At 38.1% G+C, this 21,183-nt stretch overlaps 1 protein-coding gene across 1 annotated transcript in view; it reads left to right on the top strand.

Moving 5' to 3' along the window:
- The window catches only part of Lgr4 (leucine rich repeat containing G protein-coupled receptor 4), a 95,494-nt gene extending 75,418 nt beyond the window's left edge, over positions 1–20,076 (top strand). The window contains exons 5-18 of the mRNA XM_051183800.1: positions 5,058–5,273; positions 6,289–6,360; positions 7,989–8,057; positions 8,883–8,954; positions 9,147–9,218; positions 9,543–9,611; positions 11,262–11,333; positions 12,328–12,393; positions 12,957–13,028; positions 15,544–15,615; positions 16,158–16,283; positions 17,098–17,213; positions 17,589–17,672; positions 18,173–20,076. Coding sequence (XP_051039757.1) covers positions 5,058–5,273; positions 6,289–6,360; positions 7,989–8,057; positions 8,883–8,954; positions 9,147–9,218; positions 9,543–9,611; positions 11,262–11,333; positions 12,328–12,393; positions 12,957–13,028; positions 15,544–15,615; positions 16,158–16,283; positions 17,098–17,213; positions 17,589–17,672; positions 18,173–19,452 — 2,458 coding nt within the window. The 3' untranslated portion in view covers positions 19,453–20,076. The remainder of the gene's footprint in view (positions 1–5,057; positions 5,274–6,288; positions 6,361–7,988; positions 8,058–8,882; positions 8,955–9,146; positions 9,219–9,542; positions 9,612–11,261; positions 11,334–12,327; positions 12,394–12,956; positions 13,029–15,543; positions 15,616–16,157; positions 16,284–17,097; positions 17,214–17,588; positions 17,673–18,172) is intronic.
- The last annotated feature ends 1,107 nt before the right edge of the window (positions 20,077–21,183 follow it).

The following is a 21,183-nucleotide window of genomic DNA, read 5'->3' as shown; positions in this document are numbered from 1 at the left end:
TGGTGATCTGATCTTCTCCAGGTCTGAATTCATTGAATATCATAAATAGGTCCTGTTTTCTTTTGGTACTTTACAATTAATTGATTTTACTTTAAGACCTTCACATTGAATCATTGTTTTCTAAGACTTAATGATCAAAGGACCAATTATTTTCCCTACTTCTAAGGCAAAAAAAGAGGAAACTAAAATGTCATCTTCAAGTCCAGGACAGAAAAATCACCAAGAAAACTTCAATGGATAGTCTCTTATTTGTGGTCGTCAAGTACATGGAGAGCTCTTGGTGTTTGGTAGTAAAATGGGTGAACTGAAGCAGTGCTACAGAAACTGGAATTAACCAAAGCTCAGCATGCTCATTACTCAGTACATTAATTGCTAAAATTGTCTCAGATTGTTATGAGAATAGAAAGTCAACTCAGTCCTGTGTGTGTGTATGTGTGTGTGTGTGTGTGTGAAATTCTGACCTGACCTGCTTTCTGCTTTCACATGTAACAGAAACCATAGGAGGAGCCCTGTATCAGGGGTGCTGTATTTAAGAAAGAGGTGCTCTTGGGTTTGTTAGCTTAGTGGGTGTTGTGGTCAAGTGAGATATCATTGAAATTCTGCTCTGGTGTAAAACAGCCTTATCAGCACTTGAGTTAGTTTTCAAATCTGATCTTCAGACCTGAATTAGGTTAAAGATTTCCTTGTGGTTTCACCACAAACCTTAAAAAGAACAAAGTTCATGAGGCATTGAAATTGACCAGAAGGTGTTTGAGATAAGTGCATGCTTGATGGTGACTATAAAGCCAGAGTGAATTGTAGGTATTAGTAAAAAGATAGTGTTACAGCCTCTCCCAGAGTCATTTCCAGGGTAGAGTATTGAAATGGCAATAGGAATAAGCTCTATGGTAGTTTTTCCTTACATCAAATTTATGTTGAACATTAAAGTATCTCAAAGATTAAATGCCGTTGAATTTCTTAAATACCTTAAAAGTATGTTATCACTATAACATTAGCTCTATTGAAAAGTTAGAAAAGAGAGCTTTCATTACATAGAATATTTGTTTATTGATCACAGATTTTTCAGCACTAGAGCAGTTATAGAACAAGGGGTCACAAACTGCTTCAAGCCAGATTCAGCCACCTGTCCTTAATAATCCAATTAAAAGAGTCAAATTAATAGTGGGAAGCAGAAAAAGGAGATTTATTCAATGTGGCTACATTGAAAACCGGAACAGAGAGATCCAATGAGCCCACAAGTCCCATCTTTGGGACCCTGAAGGAGATAAAAGTTTAAATGGAAGACCACTGCTGTGATCATCTATGCCATCAGACTCAGGGTGTGGTTCTGCCTGTCACTGATTCACCTCCTTTGGGCTTTGGCCAGATCCTACAAGGTGGTCAAACAAGCTGTTAGAACTGTGTAAAGTGTGCCAGGCCTCTTACAGAACTACATGTAATGTTTTGTCACTATAATTTTATTTAAGGCAAAAAACTTAAGAGATGTGAATTTTAGGGCTAAAATGCATTCCTGAGAATTGACAGTATACATTTTATGATATAATACATTTTATGATATTTTAAAACATGATTAATATGTTGCCAACTTATTATAAAGGGATTTTTTTCTCTTTTTTATCATTTATTTTTCTTACTTTACATATCAATCCCAGTTTCTGCTCCCTCCCATGGCCCCCGACCACCCTCCCATCCCCCCCCCACTTCACAGGGAGGATGATGCCTTCCAAGAGGGGTCAACAAAATCTGTCTAGTCATTTGGAGTAGGAACTAGGCCATTTCTCCTGCCTCTAGGTTAAGGGAGTATCTCTCCATGGAGAATGTGCTCCCAAAGTCCTTTTGTGCACCAGGGATAGATCCTGGTTCCACTGTCCAAGGTCCCTTAGACTGCCCAGGCCTTCTAGCTGAGACCCATGTTCAGGGGTCTGAGTGGGTCCAATCCTGGTTTCCCAGCAATCAGTCTGGGGGCCCATTAGCTCCTCCTTGTTCGGGTCAGCTGTCTCTATATGTTTCTGTAGCCTGGCCTTGTCCTCCCTCTCTGCATCTGGATTCCAGTTCGGCTCAGTGTTTAATTGTGGGTGTGACCCGTAACTCTTATATATTTCTACATGTCCTTAATCTTACCAGAGAATGCTGGTGTACTATCTTCCCACTAGCTACATGGCATCTTTCCTCAGCTTCTCTCTACCTCCTCTCCCCAGAATTCTTCTGGCCTGGTAGCCTCACCTATAATCCCTTCCTGGTTATTGGTCAATCAATGTTTTATTCATCAACCAATAACAGAAACATATATACAGAAGGATATCCCCCATCAGCTTAGCATCCTCTAATAGTTCATTATAGTGGTTCTTGGTTTGTTAAGATAGCTGTTAATAGTGTTAGGGATTAAAACCAGAGCCTTTCAAATACTTGTGAAATTGTCTACCATCAAGTTACACAAAGTCATATTTAAAGTTTTTCCTTAAAGCTCTGATCACAGTTTAAGTCTTTATACTTACAGGTATAATGATGGCCACATTAATTGAGTATAAAGATTAAACTCTTGGGTCCTTTGTTTTACAAGAGCCCACAAATCCTTTTTACTCCTTTAGCTTCATATTCCAGGGTATGATTTTTTTCTATAGGTCTTCCATTTGTGCTCTTACTTGGGTGTACTTTTCTAATTTTGGAAAAACTTAGCAGAGACCGTATGTGCCTTCACTACTATATTGCTTTTTCACATAGATGAGCGTTTCTTGTTCTCTTACTTCAGAATCACTTGGTTGATGCTATATGATAGGGAATTCATAGGAATGTATATCTCTAGTACTGAATGCTTACTATGGTATTTGTCATCTTTAATGAGACACTTCACAGAGGAGACTTAATTTCTGTGGAGTATTGTTGGCTTTCTTGGAAGTGCCTCTGAGCATTATTAATATAAATACAAATTGGCACCAATGATAAAAGAAGCAATTTAAACTCGTAAACTGCTGTGACACTGAGAAATCAGGGAAGAACATTAATTTGTAATCAAAATACAATCCAAGTTTCTTTCTTGGCCTATGGGGCCTGCATAATCTGGACCCTGTTTACAGTCAACTATATGTTTCCCTGGACCCTCCACTCCTGTGTTTTTATCACTCTGACCTTCTGGGAGCTGTGTGGTCTTACCAAGCTTGTTTCTGTTGGCCTTGATCTTTACTTAAAACACTACTGCTTCTGCTCGACCTTGCTAAATCCATATGCTCCAGTTTGATTAGCATCTTCTTAAAGATGATTATCTTGACTATGTGTACATTTTCAGTAGCCCCTGCTGCTCACAGTTTCCATCAGTTTTTATCCCCATCCCTGCACTTTTTAAGCACTCTGTTCACATTGTGATTTATTACTCTGTGCCTCTTCTGCCCACAGAATGCCTCATACCATTTCATCTTTTATGTTGAACAAGACACTCATTTTGAATGTAGAATGAATTGCAACTAATCAAATCATCTACAAGTGTAATTCAGTTACACTGTGTGGTTAGTCTGTGTGACTATGGTTAGTGTCTCTTCCTAAGAATGGGTTCCTGGAGGTTGTGACTTGTATCTGTGTGTTTGAACACTTTCTTATCTCTTCATTAAAGAATAAGTAACAGCTAAACAACTCCACAGCTCTGTGCAGAGTACATTGCCAGTTTGTTATGCTGAAGATACTAGTTTATCTTCATGGGTAAGCCCTGGAAATACACAAAGAACATACAAACATAAAGATGTTTATGGTTAGTGGAGTCATAAGGCAGCTGTTCAGTTTCCTAAGGTCTCTTTTCAGTGTTGGTGCTGTCAGAAGAAAATGCCCATTAGATATCCACAAAGACCCATCCATGGTCATTAGCCCTTGCTAATCTGCCTCAGGAAGGAGAATGCATGCGGTGGGCTGGGAGCAGATAGCTGGGAGTGGGAGACCAGCAGGTTCCTGAAGCTGAAAGTTACAGTAATGGCAGGGACTGAGGTTGAAGCAGGATAAAAAGACAGAAGGCAGGAAAATCTAAGTTTGTGAACTTTAAAGTTGCCAGATGACATTTCTTAAAAAAAGAAAGAGAAAAGCCATTCTGAGTTTTTATCATTTTTTTTTTCCTTCCCTAATTTTCACACAGAGGTCCAAGGCTATGAGACAGGAATGAATGCATCAGCAGGAGATTATGAGGAACGCTGGGATTTCCTGGCTGGTACAGTTCCTCATCCTGCTAACACCAGGCTGTCTTTGTATTGAAAAGTGATTATTGTTATAATCACACTTGGTTATGGCAACAGAAAGAAATACTTGGGATTTAGTTTCCAGCTTTTTAGATGGAGACTTAAGCATTACATAATCCTGTTAATAAAGTGCCCCATAATTTCAAAATTTTCTGAAAGAGATGAAACCTTAAAGCCACAGTAGCATTGATTGGAGAAGTTCAATTTTCCTGTGAGCAATCTGACCCTTTATGGGTAACTTAAATACTTAGCAAGCTTAAATATTTAATGCTAAGAGAGATTTACCATTAGGACATGTTTACCTGATCTGGTAAGGTAGTTGAGAATCTACTGAAATGGGTTCATTGCTATTTAAAAAACTAAGTATTTTCTTACTTTTCCTTTTGGTATCCAATCAGAGTGGTAGTTAAATTAAATCTATAATATTGGCTATACTATAATATTGAAGGTAAAGTAGTTTATTTGTTGAGTTTCATTTTTTTTTTTTTTGTTTCCTGTATCTGTGTGTGTGGGGGTGCGGGGCACACACATCAACTGCCAAGCTCTCTCTGTATCTCAGGTAGGTGTACTCTGAAACATAAATTTCCAATTTGAGCTTTGTGAGTGTTAAGTACATCATTCTGTAATGCAGTTATCCAGGAAAGAACTCTGATGTCCTGGCCTTGAAAGTTTTAGATTTGTTGTTGTTTTTCAGGACTTGTATTGCAGTTAAATAGTGGTCACCATGGTTCTGGCTCATTGTATGACTGACTCCATTCTGTTTGGAAGCTCTAGAGCTGTGTTCTTTGAATTGACTCCTTCCAGTAGAACTTATTAGTCACTGTGGATGTTTCTGTTTCTCAGACGCTTAGATGCCAACCATATTACCTCAGTCCCTGAGGACAGTTTTGAAGGGCTTGTTCAGTTACGGCATCTTTGGCTGGATGACAACAGCTTGACGGAAGTGCCTGTGCGTCCCCTCAGCAACCTTCCAACACTACAGGCGCTGACCTTGGCCCTCAACAACATCTCAAGCATCCCTGATTTTGCATTCACAAACCTTTCAAGCCTGGTGGTTCTGTATGTGACCGACTCTTTTATTACTATGTATTTGTGTTAATTTGGGGGCAAGATGGGTGTCTTATGATAACTTATAAAAGTGGCCCAGTGGTGCTATTTCTGGACAGTTAGTATTTGGGTGGATTGCCTTTGGTAAACACAAACATGCTAACTTCTTGAATAATGTCTAATCATAGATGTTGAGTCCTTCAAAAAAAAAAAAATAGCCACTTGTAATCACCTTTTGAAAATAATTGGATCATTTACCAAATACCTGTTTTGTAACTTTATATAACCATTGTTTCTGTCCTAACATTGAATTTGTTTATCCAATGTTAAAAGAAGGGTCAATGTTAAAAGAGGAGAAACTGTTTTGAAATGCTCAGAGAAATAATTTCAAAGGATGTTTTGTATTTTTTCACTTTTTGGCTCAGAAAGTTCTTGATTTTCTATGCCTTTCATAGTAAGACATAATATAGTCTCATTTCATTCATTCATTCCCCCCCCCCCCCCCCCCCCGTTTTTTCAAGGTAGGGTTTCTCTGTCTAACAGCTCTAGCTGTCCTGGAACTCAATATGTAGACCAGGCTATCCTCAAATACACAAAGATCCACCTGCCTCTGCCTCCTGAGTGCTGGGATTAAAGGTGTGTGCCACCACCTCCTGGCTTTCCTTTCTTGGCAGTCTTATTTCTTTTAGAATCTATTTTCATCTTCAGGGCTGGAAACTCCATAATACTGCCTTCTCACCTCAGAGAACTTACCTGTGCTCTGCTTTACATGAAGGAGCAGCTATTCTAAAGTTTTATTTCAATATCAAGTAATCTTCTGTGTGTTGCCATTTTCTGCATTAGATTTCCCCTAATGTAGGTATTATGTGTTCAGGGAGTCTGTGTAATCAGTCACTGACAGCTTTTTGTAATTGAGTATGGAAATGTTTAGCTACATTGCTTTCAACCATACCAGTTTAAAACATTAAGCTTGGAACAGTTGCATTTGGGAAATGTGAATGTCACTTTGGTACTCGGTTTTCCATAGGCATCTTCATAACAATAAAATTAAAAGCCTCAGTCAACACTGCTTTGATGGACTAGATAACCTGGAAACTTTGTAAGTACATTTATATTTTGTACAATCTCATTGTGATTGGTTCAGTGCAGCCTTAAACATAACTGCAGTTAAAGGGAAGATGTTGTTGAGGATAGCTCATTTTTAATTCGCTTCAATTAACAACTCAGTTTTCACCATCCAATAACCCACTTGTGAAAAATAGTTTCAGTTACAATTCAAAAGTAATACTTAAATGTGAACTTCAAATTCCCCTTCCCCAAATATATATTAAAATCAGCTCCATCTGCAGAGTTCTTTCTCAGATGTTAATTTTGGTAAATTTGTGACAGTTTAGGAGCTTTGACATTTCAAAAACCCAATTCTGTTTGGGATAGTATGTTATTTACTGTTAGTTTTCCTCCATGATTTCAGTAGCCCAGGTAATTGTTTACATTGGGATGGAATAGTGTGTCTGCTTTATACACCAAAATGGAAAAATTTGCATGATGCTGTGTTCCCACTAGCTGAAGAGGAATGCCTGGCTCTTTGGGCTGAACATTGTTCCAGTCTTAAACTAACAGACCTTGTATAGCTGTGTGTCATTGAGACTAAACTGAATGTTTTTGTTGTTTTATTTTATGTACATTAGTTGCTTTATTACCTATATCCAAAGATGCATGATGGTTACTATTGTGATAGAGTAAACAGATTCAGAGAATGTCTCCTTTGGATGCCCAAGACCTAATTGGAATACTTAATATCGGTAGTATTTTGTTGAACTGGAATTTCTAGTTAACTGTGAGCTATTGAAAAGACTTCAAGTTTTATAGGATCTTAGACAACCTTCCTGACAAAGCAAATAATAGACACCAGTGGATATTTGAGTTAAAACTGGAAGAAGACAGCTCTAAACTCAGGTGTCTTCTGCTAGCAATAAAAACTAGTTAATGCTATTCAAATTATATTAAAAGTACATCTCTTCTTCCCCGTCAATTTAGTTTTTATTTGCCATTTTCCCTTCTGTGTAGAAAAGGGAAATAATAGATTTTAAAGGAGCATAACTTTTCATTTCTCTTCTCTCTCATTCTGAAATTAGCCACAATAACCATATGCCATCATGTTCTTTATGTTAAGTGAAATTAAAATTTAGTCATTCTCAGAACTAGATCTGCTTTTTACAGACCACCGTGGCTTAATCTCTCCCTAGTGACTATACCATTGTCAGTAATTCTTGACCTGCATGAGAGCAACACTGGTCTTTCCATTGCTTCTCATTTCAAGTTCTTATACCAGAATTGCAGGGAGCTGCTGTCCACTAAAAGGAAACCTTCAGTTTCATACCCTTGTCACCTACACATGGACACTCAATAAATTCTACTTGATGGCAAATTTTCCCAAAAAATGACACAAGATTCATGTGTTTAATCCTTCACTGGCCATGGGATCTCACAATTCTCTGAGCTTACAAAGTTATTAACCTAAAAGCACAAAGATAACTTTTCCTATTTAATATTCTCTTAATATCTGTAAATTAAATTAAGCTCCTATAGGGTTTTGAATGACAATGTACTTGGGAGAAAAAGATTGCTAACTACAGGTTGTGATTGTTAACATATATTTATACCAGAATGTCTTATGAATGATAGCTAATCACTATTCTAAGATATTTTCTTCTATTTTTCCCCTAGGGACTTGAATTATAATAACTTGGATGAATTTCCTCAAGCTATTAAAGCCCTTCCCAGCCTAAAAGAGCTGTAAGTATTGCTTTTTCTCTTTATACTGAGCATCCTGAAACTCACAGTTAAATGCTCTAGTAATTAGGTCTTGGAGCATCTTCTTCTCATTACCTGTATCTGTAATACACACAAACACATGCACAGTCCACAGATCAGACTGTATTAGCCAGCACAAATGGTTGTGAGCATAGATTATTGTACAGTATTAGATGCTCTGAAATTGAAAGGTAGGAGGTACAGTCTACCTGGAGGAACTTGTAGTCTTAGCCTCATTAGAAAGGCAAAGCATGAATATCAGCAGATAACTGTTCCCATATAGAAATCAGCTGTGAATAACTAAGACAGAAAGATCTCATGGAAGCCTGGGGTCGGGTCATTGGAAGATAAATCACTGAAAGAAAGGAATTTGACCAGACTTAAAGGGTGGGAAAATTTAAATAAGTGAAAGGGACGAGAAAGCATCTGGAGGCTGGGTTTGTCTTGAAAGGAGATAGGAATGAGTATGGCCCAGAGATTATGCCACAAGTTGAAAACTCAATAGTGCAGAGGTAAAATACAGGCCTCTGTGCTGGAGATTTGGAGCTTATTTCACCATAGATCTTCATGCTGTGAAGTTCTTAGATGGTGAAGCAACAAGGGACCAATAAAATACCAGGCTAAGGAGAGGGTTTAAAAAGAATGAAGTAAAATCCTATAAAAGATGACATGGAATTCAAAATTGAGGTTTCTCAGTTTTAATGAGTTTATGTTAAGCATTGTCAGTTTTGGTTTATGTAATGCTGAACAGCAATGGGCACTCTAGTTTTAACTTGTTTCCCAAGTGTTTTTCTCCTATCTTTCTAGGGGATTTCACAGTAATTCCATTTCTGTTATCCCTGATGGAGCATTTGGTGGTAATCCACTGTTAAGAACTATGTAAGTATTTTTTTAAAGTTTCTTTGAATATAAAATCACATGCAGCTATGTCTAGAAATACCAGGCATCTGCATCAGAAGTAAAAAAAAAAAAACCTCAGGCTTTCTGATATATGGACACAGGGAGCATAGATTTAATCTCAGAGTACTCATAAGCATATGAAAACATTGCCTCTTTTGGATATTTTCACAGCCATTTGTATGATAATCCTCTGTCTTTTGTGGGGAACTCAGCATTTCACAACCTGTCTGATCTGCATTCCTTGTAAGTATTGTGCAAGTTTAAAACCACACCTTAATTTTTATACAGCTTGTTAAATAAAAAACAAGAATTAATATTGTTGTAGCTTCAGAAAACAAATACCTTTTCCCTGACCTCTGTGATATTTCAAAAGATAGCTCCAACAATTTATAATATTCTTATTCATGTGAGCACCTGACCAAATTACCACATTTTAAAGAACTTTCCAAGAGACAAAATCAGTTACACACATTTATAATGTTGTAATTTCAAGATTAAGAATTGAAAATACTATGTAAGAAAAAAAATTTTTTTTTAATTAATATCTTTCTCTTCCCAATTTCTTAGAGTCATTCGTGGTGCAAGTCTGGTGCAGCGGTTCCCCAGTCTGACCGGAACTGCCCGTCTGGAGAGTTTGTACGTGGGAGGCTTTAAAGGCGGGGCCGTGTAAAGACAGCATTGCAGTCCAGTGTGCTGGCAGAGGGCCAGTGCTTTCTAGTGATGGCGATAGGTTTATGATCACTCTTTCAAACTCCTTCTGTGACCATCAAGTTGAGGTCATGCAACTCAGACAGAGTACAGCCTCCATTGTGGACAGATGTGAAAGGTTGCTGAGAACAGAAGTAGCAACTAAATGACTAGTTAGAAGCAGATCTCCAGAAATTCAAAAGCAGAATCAAATGAGCTAGATCATCCAAAAAAGGAAGAGATGCAATGTATGAAAATAAGTGTCAGATTTCTCAGAATTGAAACTTTCATGAGCACACTAGAAATACTAAATTTTATATATATTAATGTGGCATACAGATGATCAAATGTAGATAAGAATCATGTGTTTGTAATGGGATGGGGATGTGGAATGTGAGACATTTGGAAAATTATTTGTATAAGATTTTAAAATGGTTGGGCATTGGTAGTCCATGCCTTTAATCCCAGCACTCGGGAGGCAGAGATAGGCAGATCTCTGTGAGTTTGAGGCCAGCCTGATCTACAGAGCTAATTCCAGGACAGGTTCAAAAACAATACAGAGAAACCCTGTCTTGAAGAAAAAAAAAGAAAAAAAGAAAAGCAAAAAACCCCAAAAGATTTTAAAATGACAAACTCTTGAGCCCCTGTATTTGTGGCTATGGAAAGGCTCCTAGTGAGTGGTCTGTGAATGGAGTATAAATGCACTAAGATTTCGTTGTCAGCCTTTAAGATATCCATCCATCTTGAGCCTGGAGTAGCTCAGGGCTATTATCTGTAGGAGTTGTATTATGGTGCACTATTTAAGTGTTAAGATTTCCATGTAGGGAATAAAAGAAGTTGGGAAACACTAAGAGTGCCAACTTGGTCCTTAAGGTAATTTGTACATGTTGAGAATGTTAGACCAGATAGTGTGAGGAGAGTCCAGGAAAGAGGTCAAAATGCACAACAGTGAGGTCATGGTCAAGGCCAGGGACTGGATACACTAGCTAACTGTGCTCCAGGCATTCAGTCTATGTTGGAGTTCTTATGGAACAAGGGCATGGACAGATTCTTTTACTGTTTTCTTTCTGAAATACTGAAACATTTCACCCTTGATAAGCATAGCAGAATAAAAAAGGAAAAAAAAAAAAAAGAGGAGAGGAGGGGTCAGATAGTAGAATGTTATATTAGAAGAGATAGTTGAAACTGCTTGATTGACTACAAATGTGAAAAGAGGCAGAGGGGAGAATGGGAATATTTCAGAATGCTGAACTGGCTGACAGGGAGGAAAGGCAGGGATGTAATTTGCAGTTGGGTTCAGGGGTGGTATCAAATGTGTTAAGTGTGAGAAAAGATGGCAGGCTGTGAGAAATCAAGTCTGTTACCTGGACAGTGTTAACATCCTGTGCCACAGGCCTTTGTCACTGTTGTGAAGATGTTGTATTGAGAGTTAGTTCACCTTCCCACGTGCCTGCCTTTAGTTGGTAGCTAGGCAGTGGGGTGCATAGGCACATGTGCACTGATGTACAATGGATCATTCACTTTCTGTATGTAAGAGAAATTTTTCATTTACTATCCCGACTTGAACTGCCTCTTAGATGAACAATTGTTTTTCCACAGAACCTTGACAGGGACAAAGATAAGCAGCATACCTGATGATCTGTGCCGAAACCAAAAGATGCTGAGGACTCTGTGAGTTGGGTTATTCTCTCCTTCTTCATATACTTTTGTTTTATGTGCTTTACAGATGTTCACTTATTTTGAGTGAACTGTGTTCATAAAGTGTTTGGATGTATGATTATTTCTTGTTTGTCCCTTTCATATAAGTAAGTACTTCTTCACAGGGTAGGGGTATGCATCTGAATTTGATTTTTAGAATTGTGTATTATGTTGTTATTTATTATTGGTGTTGCTATTTTATTTGGAGGAAAGTAAACTATGAGGCTAATTAGTTGTTATTCTGGTTTCCACTTGGGGCTCACCCCACACACACACACACATTTTCTCTTTCATCCATAATTAAGCAGGTCCTAAAGCATTGCTTTCTTGAGTCAAAAGTGAACTAATTGTAGCTTTCACAAATTTGTAAGCTGACCTAGAAATTAAAAATGAAGGTGTAGAACTCTCACCAGAACAAACAATTAGATACTGATTTGTGAGTAAGTAAAGGAGGTAACAAGAAAATAAATGATGGATTGAGTAACTACATGTTATAGTGGATTTTCTAACTTATACATGATGACTGTGATTGGGGGAAAACCCAGTGATACCAAAAGTTGACTACTCTGAGGTAATTTCATATAAATGATCTAAAAGATGTAGCCAAGCATTCTAATTAAAGAACAGCATAATATATGAGGTAAAAATGTAGTGGAAGAATATAAATTTTCTAAAAATCTTGTAGCTTTACTACTCAGCATAGACTTTATGCACGTGTATAATTTATATATGTTGCAGAACTTAATATATTTAACATATTTTATATTATCTACATTCAACCCTGTATCCTTTAACTTTATAACTCTTAAGTCATCAGTAGAGGCCTACAACCTTCAGAGAAAACCAAGCTTGTTTTTCTTGCCCACCTATCCTCTTTGGATGTTTTAGTGTTGCTTTCAATGCTCTAGGCACAGCACTTTTAGTGTAGTACTTTAATAATGATATTAAGTTGTTCTGTTGTTTTCAGAGACTTGTCTTACAACAATATAAGAGACCTTCCAAGTTTCAATGGTTGTCATGCTTTGGAAGAAATGTAAGTTGGCTTTTGACTTACTCTATTTTACTGTTAATTCACCAGTCATTTCCTATAATGAATTATTGTAAGAAATCATAAATTCATATAGTTGAGTGAGTGTTCCTGTAAATAAAATATCTTGTGTCTAATGTGTTACTCCGCTCCCTTGTCCTCTCTTTCCCCCCTCTCCTCCTCCTCTCCCCTCCTCCCTCCTCTCTTTTTCTCCTCTCATATTTTTTTCCTCTTCCTCCTCTTTTTCTCCCTCGCATTTCCTTCCAATGCTACTTGTCATGCCTGGCCTTAAATCTTTTCTCACTAGTCATCTTTCTTCTCTCCCCTCTAAGTAAAATGGGTGGAAATTTAGATAGGGTCCTAGGTAACTTCCAGTATAACTTGAGATGAACTATCAGTTAGTCTAAGTTTTTCATTTTCTAAGTAAATTATGGATTTTACTTTCAATAAGATCATTACATTTGAAAAAAAATTCATGTAGAACATTTCTCAACATAGAATTTTTTCCTTCTTGTTTACTAATCTCTCTCTACATTCCCTCTCTTCTCCCATGTTTTATTTTATTTTAGTTCCTTGCAGCATAATCAAATCCACCTAATAAAGGAAAACACTTTTCAAGGACTATCATCACTAAGGATTCTGTAAGTTTGTCTATGATTATTAAAGATAAAAGCTTCATCAAGCTATAAATTTATATTTCATGTTGTCTTAGGTTTCCTTCTACTATGGTAAAATACCCTGGTACAAGGAAGAAAAGATTTCTTTGGCTCAGAATTCCAGGTTGTGGTTACTGCAGGGAAGTCAAGGGGGCAGGGACTGAAAGAGGCTACTCCCATGATATCTTAGTCCAGTCCCATTACATCCTAGTCCAGTCCTATTATATCACATCCCAGTCCCATTACATCACAATCCAGTCCTATTACATCACAGTCCAGTCCCATTATATCACAGTCCAGTTCTATTACATCATAGTCTAGTCCCATTATATCACAGTCCAGTCCCATTACATCACAGTCCAGTCCCATTACATCATAGTTCAGTCCCATTATATCACAGTCTAGTCCCATTACATCACAGTCCAGTCCTATTATATCACAGTCCAGTCTCATTATATCACAGTCCAGTCCCATTACATCACCGCCTAGTCCTATTACATCACTATCCAGTCCCATTACATCATTGTCCAGTCCTATCACATCACAGTCCAGTTCCATTACATCACAGCCCAGTCCTATTACATCATAGTTCAGTCCTATTACATCACAGTCCAGTCCCATTACATCACAGTCCAGATCACGTGACATCACAGTGCAGATCACATTACATCATGTCTCCACAGTCACACTGCATCCATGGTCCAGGTCACATTACATCACATCTAGGTATCATTACTTCACAGTACAGAACAGGTAACATTCATAGTCCAGGGCCGAGGGATATTAATGGATGCCTGACCTACTAGTCTTCTTCACTCTGCAGTCCAGGACCCTCTATGCAGGAAGTGGTACCACCCACAGTGAGTGGTTCTTCACACTTCATCAGGTTGGCCTCTGGGTGTGCTCATAGAGAATCCCCTAACAGCACACCCAGAGGCCAAACTGATGGAGACAATCCCTCACCGACACTCCCTTCTGAAGTGATTTCATATTGTGTCAAGTGGACAGTGAAAACTGTCACAATGATTTCCATGTTGCTAATAATGCTTAAAACATGTCTGATATCTTATAAACATCATTTAGGTAAAGACCTTGCGATACTTTATAAAGAATCTACTCTTGGTACTTTTCATCATAGCTCATTTATGACATCAGGTATCAACCAGTGAAATGTTTATAATTTCAAAGAAGGAACTTGTTTGTTTTCAAGTTCCAGGGCTTCATTAGAGCAAGGTTGGGCTGACCCAGTCCCTGTGCTCTGCAGCTTGCCTCCTGTGGCTGTGAATATTGTGGAAACACAGCCAGGCCTCTCATTGAAATAACAATGCAAGCTGCTTTTCTCCTGCTGTGACACAATTGAGCAGTAGCAACAGAAAGCATGTGATCCAGAAAGGGAAAAGATCTACTCTTTGGCATTCTGCAAAGAGAAATTGATTGGCCCTGTTCTGGAGCACCTGTCTTGTCAAATATAGTTCATTCAGAGCATTTGTACCCATTTTAAACAATTAAAATTTAAATGCATATCTGTGCCTGGGGCTGTACTAAGCCTGAGAATATGGAGGTGACTAAGTATAGAAAATAATGCACTCAGCTAATGCACAATTTTTAAATATAGAAAAGATTTGAAAAATTGACACTGAGGAGAAATTATACCTCCCGAATCTGCTTTTCTAGTGGGTTCCCTTTAAGAAATAAAACAGGCTGGAGTTGTGGTTTGGTGGCATCGTATGTGCTTCCCAGACACAAGGCTCTGAGTTCATTGTCCAGGGCACAGGGCCAGCTCCTTTCTGCTATCACGTTTAAGAGCACTGATAAGTGACAACTGAAAGCTGGTCATTTCATAATTTCTGTATCCAGGACATGTATTATGAATTTATTCAGTCTCCTAATTGATGTTAAGGTCCAATTTAAATATGACACTATTTCTCTGATTTGTTAGTGCTGTGGTATCAGAATTTTTCAGGGTGTGTTCTGTAAAGTAGGGCTAGCTCTAACATTGATAGGTGTTTTATTTCCTGCTTTGAGAAGGAAAGATATCGGAAGCTCTTTTGAGCGCTCTTGTTTGCTTATTGATTATTGGTCTTCTCTTGGGGCCTTACAAGTAGCCTTTGAGAAGGCAAACAATATGAAGCCCATTTATTTATTTTTTTTTAAGCTTTGTCAGGACTTGGGCTTTTCCTGCCCTGGTTAATAATATCAAAGGCGATACCATATCATTGCTATTTTGGAACTGGTACCAGAATGATAAAGTGAGAAAATTCACAACTGGTTTGAAAGGGATGCCAGCTGCAATTAATGCAATAGGGAACATATTCTAAGGAGGCTGTTGTAAAAGAGAGGCAGTGACTGTGAACATTTGAAAAGTGTTGTTAGGCAAGATGGAAGGTCTGGTTAAGGGCTATTGTGTTACTACCTCATATCATAAAGTGTAGTCTGAGTAATTGACTGGAGCTCTGAGAGTTTATTTGAAATAATTAACATAGTGCTCTTGTGATTGCAGAGATCTTAGTAGAAACCTAATCAGTGAAATTCACAGCAGAGCTTTTGTGAAGCTGGGGACAATTACTAACCTGTAAGTATATGGAAGGCATGCACAGTAGTGTCATGTGTAGTAAATGACCTACAAAACCTGGGTCAGATCGAAACATTTATTTAGTCCTTTCTTTATGTAAATACTAAGCTATGATGATATAGTGACAGCTTCTTAGATGTCTGAGATCTATGCTAGATCCATCTTTTTAATACATCTAAGCCTCATTTTAGCTACCTAAAATATGCCTAAAAGTTTTCTAGTATTATACATTCGTGGGATAAAATCATATAGTCATAAATACCTAATATTTATTATGTTAATACATATGCACAGATTTTTCTTTTATATTTACATGTATTTTCTGTGTGCACTTGTGCACATGTGTTTGTATCGTGTGTATGTGGAAGTTAAAAGACAGCTTTGGGAGTGGGTTGTCTCCTACTGTGGATTTGGGGGATTGAACTTAGGTTGTCAGGTCTCACAGTGACCCTACTGATTGAGCTGTCTTGGCAGCCTGATGGAGAGGTGTGCATGTGATTTGAGTCTCAGGGAGTTAACTTGAAGTGTCTTTCACATTTCAGGGATGTAAGTTTCAATGAATTAACTTCATTTCCTACGGAAGGCCTGAATGGGCTCAATCAACTAAAACTTGTGGGCAACTTCAAGCTGAAAGGTGCCTTAGCAGCAAGAGACTTTGCTAATCTCAGGTGTGTTTGTTTGTGCCCACTCTTCCTTCTCTTTGTTATTGTAGGCACCAAATTACTGAGCCTCCTATTTTCCTCTCCCACTGGGGGGTCCAGATTTTTCTGGTGGGTTGTAATTTAGGAGTATTTTTTACCTCTACCCTTGCAAATTTGGTGAAAATAGAACACTAGCACTATCTCATAGTTGTGAAGAACATAAATTAAGCTCTGGAGACTCTCAGAAAAATGTCAGATTTTTTTTTTTTTAAAAAAAAAAATAGACTTGTCATTAGCAACAAGGTACTGGAAATGTCCTAATTATGAACTGACAGGAAGCTGGCACAGTGTCATCACCTGTCCTAGAGACTGCAAATTTGTAGGGGTTCATTAGACATATCAGACAAATGGCTTGAGAATATTCTTATACAAATAGAGAATACGTTCACTTCATTTATATGTGCAAAACTACAGGTTACCTGGGGTATTGGTTTTAAATAAACTATCCATTTCCTATGATACACTGGGCATGGTTCAGGCACATACAAAAGGATCAGTGAGATATTTAAGTTGCTGCGTAGTTATGAAGTTTTAATATATGGCTTGTTTGCATCTGGATATTAGGAAACAACTCATAAAAGGGAGGCCCTTCAGCTGTGTTCTTGAGGATTACCAGAACTCTTCTCAATGATGAGGGCACTGGTCTGGGAAGGGCACATAGCCAGCTGAAGGCATGTGCCAGGCGTTTCTGGTGCCTTAGCTGGGGTTCAGTGTTTTTGCAGGACTAAAGTCATGTCTGCGAATCTGATATTCAGTGTGTGTTTTACAATTCTTTTCCCAGGTCTCTATCAGTACCATATGCTTATCAGTGCTGTGCCTTTTGGGGGTGTGACTCTTATGCAAATTTAAACACAGAAGATAACAGCCTCCAAGACCACAGTGTGACAAAGGAGAAAGGCAAGTGTGTGCACTCTGAGAAATAGAGACCTCCCTAAGGGATTAATCAATCTGTCTGTGTTGTAATCAGTTTGAAAAGGATCAGAGTGAAATCTGTGAGGAAGTAGCTAGCATTTACTGTGTTACCTTCATTAAAAAAAAAGAATATTTTATGTATTCTTTGACAATTTCATACATGTATAGAACCGATCTTGTTCATATCCAACCCTAATGTCCTCCCCATTCTCCCTGGCTCGCTACCCCCAGTACTTTTTACCAGCATCTTTAATGTTCAACCTCATCTTATACTAGTCACATAGAAGAAAAACTGCAGGGAAATTTGGACCTTTTGAACTGTGTATCATTTGAATTTGATGTACTTTGTTTTGTATTCAGGGGCCACTGATGTAGCTAATGTCACCAGCACTTCTGGGAATGAAGAACATAGCCAAATAATTATCCACTGTACACCTTCAACAGGTAGTACCCAACCTATGTGGCTTCAATTTCTGCCTTTAAGTAACACTGGATAAATAGACCTAAAATATTTGGGGATGGATGTGATTTCCATGGGTAGAGGAGGGATTAGGTGACCTGATGAAAGCCATCTCTGCTGAATACTCTTTGGAGAACTAATAGTTTGGTAAGACTTTGGGGTTCAGCAGGGATGTGCTCAGGTGTGTGTGTGTGTGTGTGTGTAGGTGTCTTCATTTACCCCACCATATTTTTGTGTAAGGCTCTCTTAGTGAACCTGGAATACATTGGTTTGGCTATACCACACACATACAGTGAAATTTTCTTTCTCCATGTGACCTTACTAGATACTTAATTTTAAAAATTAAGGGCAGTTTATTTTTTAAATGAGCCAGTCTGTAATATCTTAGAAGTGGCAAGCTTATTTTGGATTTAATTGCTAAGCCACACCATGTGAACCAAGCTATTCTCCAACTGTCTTTCATTGTACCCTTTCTCACTTCTAGGTGCTTTCAAGCCTTGTGAATATCTACTGGGGAGCTGGATGATCCGCCTTACAGTGTGGTTCATTTTCCTGGTTGCCTTGCTTTTCAACCTGCTGATCATTGTAACAGTGTTTGCCGCATCTTGCTCGTCACTGCCTGCCTCCACACTCTTCATAGGCTTGATTTCTGTGTCAAACTTACTCATGGGCATCTATACCGGCATCCTTACTTTTCTCGATGCTGTGTCGTGGGGCCGATTTGCCGAATTTGGCATTTGGTGGGAGACTGGCAGTGGCTGCAAGGTAGCTGGGTCTCTGGCGGTCTTCTCTTCAGAGAGCGCCGTATTCCTGTTAACGCTGGCAGCTGTGGAGAGAAGCTTATCTGCAAAGGAAATAATGAAAAATGGGAAAAGCAGTCACCTTAAACAGTTCCGGGTTGCTGCCCTCTTAGCTTTGCTGGGTGCTGCAGTGGCAGGCTGCTTCCCCCTTTTCCACAGAGGGGAATATTCTGCATCTCCCTTGTGCTTGCCATTTCCTACAGGAGAAACACCATCGTTAGGATTTACTGTGACCTTAGTGCTATTAAACTCACTGGCATTTTTATTAATGGCCATAATCTACACTAAACTGTATTGCAACTTGGAGAAAGAAGACCTGTCAGAAAACTCACAGTCTAGCATGATCAAGCACATTGCTTGGCTGATCTTCACCAACTGCATCTTTTTCTGCCCTGTTGCATTTTTCTCATTTGCACCATTGATCACGGCAATCTCCATCAGCCCCGAAATAATGAAGTCTGTTACACTGATATTCTTCCCATTGCCTGCTTGCCTGAATCCAGTCCTGTACGTTTTCTTCAACCCAAAGTTTAAAGAAGACTGGAAGCTACTGAAACGGCGTGTTACTAGGAAACATGGATCTGTTTCGGTTTCCATCAGCAGCCAAGGTGGTTGTGGGGAACAGGATTTCTACTATGACTGTGGCATGTATTCCCACTTGCAGGGTAACCTGACAGTGTGTGACTGCTGTGAGTCATTTCTTTTGACAAAACCAGTATCCTGCAAACACTTAATAAAATCACACAGTTGTCCTGTGTTGACAGTGGCCTCTTGCCAAAGACCAGAGGGCTTTTGGTCTGACTGTGGCACTCAGTCAGCCCACTCTGACTATGCGGATGAAGAAGATTCCTTTGTCTCAGACAGTTCTGACCAGGTGCAGGCCTGTGGACGAGCCTGCTTCTACCAGAGTCGTGGATTCCCTCTGGTGCGCTATGCTTATAACCTACCAAGAGTCAGAGACTGAACTACTGTATCTGTAACCATTTCCCCATCAACCAAATCACAGTGCTCATAGAATGAGCTGTCTGTCTTTTGACCTTTCATCTGGGAAGCACTTCTGTAACCACTGCCTGGTGTCACTCAGAAGAGGAGGGAGGTGGCAGTTTATTTCTCAGACCAGACATTTATGAAGAATGGGTGCCTAAATTATACATTGTTGAAGAAAAAAATGCAATGTCCCAGTGATATGTGTTCTATTTGAAATAAATACAACTTAAAAATGATTTGATGTGTGGCATAGCAAAATAAAATTGGTGGTTTCATTATGATTCATCAGGTGTAAAGTTCAAACTATTTTGGAATTAAGCACAAGATAAAGGACAGCTGTTAATATTTTTAATTGAAAATGTGAATTTATAAAACTGAGAAAAAGCCTTGTTAATTTTACCTAATGTTTCATCATTAATCTCAGGATGACTTACTTCAGGGCCAAAAAAGGGATTGTCTCCCAGTTAGAGCTATGAGAATTCAAACAAGCATTACCTTCATGTGTTTTCTATGACCATAAATCAAATGTTTTATTCAAATGATTGATAAATCTAAAACCTGAAGATGTTTTAAAGATAATATTAACAGCTGTTAGATTTTTTTTAAAAATAGAATATTTTTTGGTTTTGTTTATTATACAGTGCTTTGGTGAAATCACACTGATTTTTTTCCCCCCTCACTGTTGTACAGTCACAGTTCTAGGAAAAAGCAAGAGGCTAATTGCTATGTGGGTTTAGAAAGATGACAAACTACTAAGTACTATTGAGGTTGTAATAAAATCCAAGGGGTTTGATGCCTCTATGTAGTGTTTCCATTAATAGACACTTCCTAATGTCATTGTCTGCAGTGACATTTCCAATTTTGTTGACATGTTTTCTGTGGTGTGGATTATACAGGAAGTAAATTTGGGTAATTTTTTGTAATTGGAAGAAATTGGTAGTAATCATGACACAAAGCACTTACATTTATTTTTTAGTGAGCTAGAGCCTCCTATGCTGTTATATGAGAACTTTCATTCGTTTATCCCATCCCCGAATTTTTTTTTTTTAAAGCCCATTCTGTATCTCAGATGCTATGTTTTTGTTAAACAAGACATATACTAAGAGTGGGTGGATCAAAACTAGTCTGTGTCTTTACATTTTTTTTTAACTGACTTGATTCTTACCTATAAGATTCTAATGTGTACCCATAAGGAGACTTAACACTGTGTTAAGTCAGTAGCAAACTCACTGCCGTGTTAGTTATCCTGGTTAAACAAAAACTTAAGCTAGATTGCAGTTTGATGATTAAACTGTACATACTGTGCATATAATGAATTTTTATCTTATGTAAATTATTTTTAGAACACAAGTTGGGAAATGTGGCTTCTGTTCATTTCGTTTAATTAAAGCTACCTCCTAAACTATAGTGGCTGCCAGTAGCAGAATGTTAAATTGTGATTTATATACATGTTTTGTGTGTGTGTGTGTGTGTGTGTGTGTGTGTGGTTTTTTTTTTTTTTTTTGGTATTGTAAATAGTCTTGGTTGTACATTGTCAGTGGAATAAAAATAGAATCTTTGTATATCGAAATCATGTAGTGTGTATAAAATGTGGGAGGGTTTTATTTACTGTGTGCTGTAATTTTGTAAGTTCATCTATTTACAAATTAAATAAAATGTATATTTACACATCTGATAAGTATTCAGTCATGACTTGGTAAGAAAATCC

The sequence above is a fragment of the Phodopus roborovskii genome, unplaced genomic scaffold, assembly GCF_943737965.1.
Source record: "Phodopus roborovskii unplaced genomic scaffold, PHOROB, whole genome shotgun sequence".
Classification (NCBI taxonomy): Eukaryota; Metazoa; Chordata; class Mammalia; order Rodentia; family Cricetidae; genus Phodopus; species Phodopus roborovskii.
This window is presented reverse-complemented; position numbering and strand designations above follow the sequence as displayed.